Source organism: Quercus robur, chromosome 11 (assembly GCF_932294415.1).
Source record: "Quercus robur chromosome 11, dhQueRobu3.1, whole genome shotgun sequence".
Lineage (NCBI taxonomy): Eukaryota > Viridiplantae > Streptophyta > Magnoliopsida > Fagales > Fagaceae > Quercus > Quercus robur.
In genome coordinates, this window is record NC_065544.1 from 43435711 (window position 1) to 43440041 (window position 4331).

The following is a 4331-nucleotide window of genomic DNA, read 5'->3' on the forward strand; positions in this document are numbered from 1 at the left end:
CAACAATCCCTCTCCCTCTGACAAAATAATTAAGCAGACATGGCAGACAGTGCTGTGAGTTTCCTGTTGGAGAATCTGACTCAGTTGCTTATCCGAGAATCAAAATTGCTACGTGGAGTAAAGGATCAAGTCAGGTCACTTGAGAAGGAGCTGGCTGTGATCAAAATCTTCCTCCGAAATACTGAAGGCAAACGACGCGACGAATTGGTGGAGGAGATAGTCAGCCAAATTAGGGACGTAGCCTATGAGGCTGAGGATGTTATTGATACATACATCATTACTGTGACAGAGCACAGGAGAAGAAGCAAGCTGAGGAAGTTAATCCATTCATGTGACCGAGCAATTACGTTTCACGAGGTTGCAAGCAATATAGAGAGCATCAAGATCAGATACAAGGAAATTAACGACAATAGGAGCAAGTACGGCATAGAAATTGCTGAATCATTCGGAGGAAATGCAGAAGAAGGGGAGAAACTGCACAGGCGTAGGAAACATGTTGAGGAAGATCAAGTAGTGGGCTTCGCTCATGACGCTGAGGTATTGGTGAAGGAGCTTATGGAAGGGAGTTTGCAACGGAATGTTGTTTCAATCATTGGCATGGGCGGCTTAGGCAAAACCACTCTTGCTAGGAAGATCTACAACAACAATGATGTCAAGAATTACTTTAATTTCTGTGGGTGGGTTTATGTTTCTCAAGAATATGGAATCAGAGAGCTGTTGCTTGAAATTTTGAAGGGACTGTCGCCACTACCAAGAGTGATGTTGAGAGCTGAATTGAAAGAGAAATTACTCCACGGTTTGTATGCTACGTATAGCTCGAGTAATGATAGATTGAAAGGGAGACTAACTGAAGACTTTGAACGTTTCAAAGAAATGATTAAATATTTCAAAGAAATGATTAAATATTTCAAAGAAATGAATGATGAAATATTCAGCAAGGCATGGTCTGAGTTCTTGAAAGGCGTACAAGACCATAATGATTTGAAAAATTCGTTGTCAAATTTCGTGCAAGATTTTTACAACAAGAATGGAGTAAAATTGAAAGCTGAATTGAAAGAGAAATTACTCCACGATTTGTATGCTACGTATAGAACGAATATTGATAGATTGGAAGGGACACTAACTGAAGACTTGAAACGTTTCAAAGAAATGAATGAACCTTTCAAAGAAATGAATGATGAAGAATTCAGAAAGGCATGGGCTGAGTTCTTGGAAGGCGTACAAGACCGTAATGATTTGAAAAATTCGTTGTCAAAATTTGTGCAAGATTTTTACAGCGAGAATAGAGTAAAATTGGAAGATATGACTGAGGATGAATTGAAAAGTGTGCTGCTTGAAAGCTTGAAAGACAAGAGATACTTACTTGTTATGGATGACATCTGGAATAATGAAGTATGGAATGAAGTAAGTACTGCATTTCCTAATAACTCGAATGGGAGTAGAATATTGATCACTACCCGAATAAAAGAAGTATCATTACATGCAAGTAGTGTTAACAATTATGAACTCCCACTTCTTGAAGAAGATAAAAGTTGGGAACTCTTCTCTAAAAAGGTATTTTGGGAAGATACCTGTCCTCCAGAACTAGAAATTCTAGGTAGAGAACTTGTGAAAAGTTGCCATGGTTTACCACTTGCTATTGTGGTATTGGGAGGTCTTTTGGCGAGTAAGGAGAAAACACATCGAATATGGTCAAAATATAATGGTCATGTCAATTCGTATCTGACGAATAATAAATCAAGTTGCAGAGACATATTGGCTCTAAGTTACAATCACTTACCCCGACGCTTGAAACCATGCTTTCTATATTTTGGAATCTACCCAGAAGACTTTGAGATACCGGTGAGGCAACTGATACGACTTTGGATAGCTGAGGGATTCATACAGCAAATTGGGAATAGAAATATAGAGGATGTTGCTGAAGACTACTTGGAGGAACTCATTGATCGAAGCTTGATTCAAGTGGCAACGAAAAGGCTAGATGGAGGAGTCAAAACATGTCGTATCCATGATCTTCTACGAGACTTCTGTATATCGGAGAGTTCTGAAGAGAAGTTTCTTGAGGTTCATTCAAACGTTAACCTTTCACCCATAGGCATATCTCGCAGAATTTCCATCCACTATGGCAACAATCCATACATTTCTTCCGGCCATTGTAAGCCTTCAAATAGTCGTTCTATAATAGGCTTCGGGGGTGCTGTCGAGCTCAAGAGTCCTCCTGATAATTTCTACTTGGAATGGATTTGCAAAAGTAACAAGTTGGTTCGGGTGGTAGAGCTCAGTAATATGGGCATTTGTTGCTTAATCCCCAAGGGGATTGAAAAGCTGGTCCTTTTGAGGCACTTAAGCATCGCATCTGGTGAGCTTCATGTCATTCCAGATTCCATATGCAACCTTTGGAATCTAGAGACGTTGGACATGAGAAATTCTACAGTGGAAACAAAATGCTTGCCCAAGGGGATATGGAAGTTGCAAAGATTAAGACATTTGTACATGGATGGGCAAACATCTCTACCTAGAACTGAAAAAAATACAGCGGCTTTACCCAATCTTCAAGTCCTTACTGGTATAGCTATAAATGAAGACACTGAGAGTCACTTTGCCAAGGCTAGATTTCCTAACCTAAGAAAATTAGGATTAATGTCTCCTCCAAGTGGGGTAGAGTCAGGGCTTTTGTCAAGCCTCTGTCCCTTGTGTCATCTACAAACTTTGAAGATTTATCGACTTTCTAGGTTTTCAAGTTCAATTTGGTTGACCCTCACAAAAATAACCTTAGTAGATGTAGTCATATATCCAGCCATCATGGAAGTGTTGGGTAGCCTTACTAAACTTCGAATACTCAAATTTAGAGGATCTGACTATGTACTCAACGAATATGTCCTCTATTGCAATGTTCGAAGTTTTCAGCAACTTGAAGTCTTTAAAATGGAAAATCTGCTCGTTTCTAAATGGAATATGGGGGAAGGTGCAATGCCAAAACTTCAACGTTTGGTCATCGAAAGTTGCGAGTTTATTTGCGAGGTCCCGGACGAACTATGGTGCTTGAGTACCTTACGGGATGTGGAAGTTTTACATCCCCAAAAAACTTTGGCACGTAGGCTTCGACAGTTGCAGATGAGGGATGGATGTAAGCTCCATGTCTATCCACCTCTCAATCCAAATAATTGAGAAAAAGTTGATCTGTTGTGCCATGCTTTGGTGCGGGGCTGGGTCCTGAGGGTCAATGGTCGTTTGCTTTGTCGTTCATTCGTGTTTTGAAGGTATGATATGATATCACATGTACCTGTTACTTTTTTCTCTTAATCCCTTGATTTTAGCTGGTTTTTTTTTTTTTTTTTTTGGTTGGTAATTTTGTATAAAATAGTTTCTGAGAAACAAGTACTTTTTTTAATTTCCTAATTATCCAATCTTTTAAGTCTTTATTGCTATTTTCTTTTACTCTTTTTTTTCTTTTTTAAATCCTTTATAATAATTTATTGTGTTTATGGTGATATATCCATTTTGGTTTGAAGGAAGTTAATTAAAATGTTTAGTAAGTCTGTGTTTGGGCTTGATTATATTATGTGTTTGTTTAGGTGACTCACTAGGACTCACAAATAATAATAAAAAAAGTAATATGCTGGTTTACAAGTGCATCACAAACAGACACTATATAAATATATATTATATCTAATATATAATCTAATCTCATCTAATGTCCAATAGAATCTAATTTAACTCCAATTTTTTGTTATGTCCCAAAATTTCTCAATTTTTGTGTCAAAATGGGGTACCATGCCACGAATATTCATCCTGGTGAATAAATCATGTTTGGATTTCTCTTTGAAAAGCAAATAAAGACGGTAGAGTTATCTTCTTCCATACACATGTTCATCCCCAGCAAGATTCTAAAACTTAAGCAAATTAGAAACGTTTAGCGGGTTGAAAATTACAGTCCTACACAACTAACGGTACATATTAGCACCAACTATTTACACCACTGCCATAACCAAGGAGTTAGACTCAGAGTCCAATGGAAAAGGCCTTAAAGAGTGAAACCCCCTGGCTGCTCCTCCTGATAAAACCATTTTTTTCAGATACCCACGTTAACGAGGATCAAATTTCTCAGGTTATTCACCCAAAACTTTTTGTTACATGCACACAAATTGTTTGTTCAAATAGCTGAGAGTGTTTTGTTCTTTTTTTAGAACTTAATTTTGCTAAAATTGTTGGATAACATACCTCCTTTTATCTTGATAGACTATCATGCAAGATGACTTGCCTAACTTGATGGCCTATTTAGTTTCGCTATTGGTTTGGTTCTTAGATGAGTAATTGGTTCATAAGACAAA

The 4331-nt window shown here is 37.8% G+C and overlaps 1 protein-coding gene across 1 annotated transcript; it reads left to right on the forward strand.

Annotated features, from left to right (window-relative positions):
• Positions 1–3304, forward strand: LOC126707226 (late blight resistance protein R1-A-like). Its single transcript, XM_050406818.1, has one exon. The coding sequence runs from the start codon at positions 40–42 to the stop codon at positions 3166–3168; it is 3129 nt and encodes a 1042-aa protein (XP_050262775.1). The 5' UTR covers positions 1–39; the 3' UTR covers positions 3169–3304.
• Positions 3305–4331: the final 1027 nt, after the last annotated feature.

What these genes read in the sequence shown, in the direction of transcription:
- LOC126707226 (XM_050406818.1), top strand. Translation starts at nt 40, where the DNA reads ATGGCAGACAGTGCTGTGAGTTTCCTGTTGGAGAATCTGACTCAGTTG.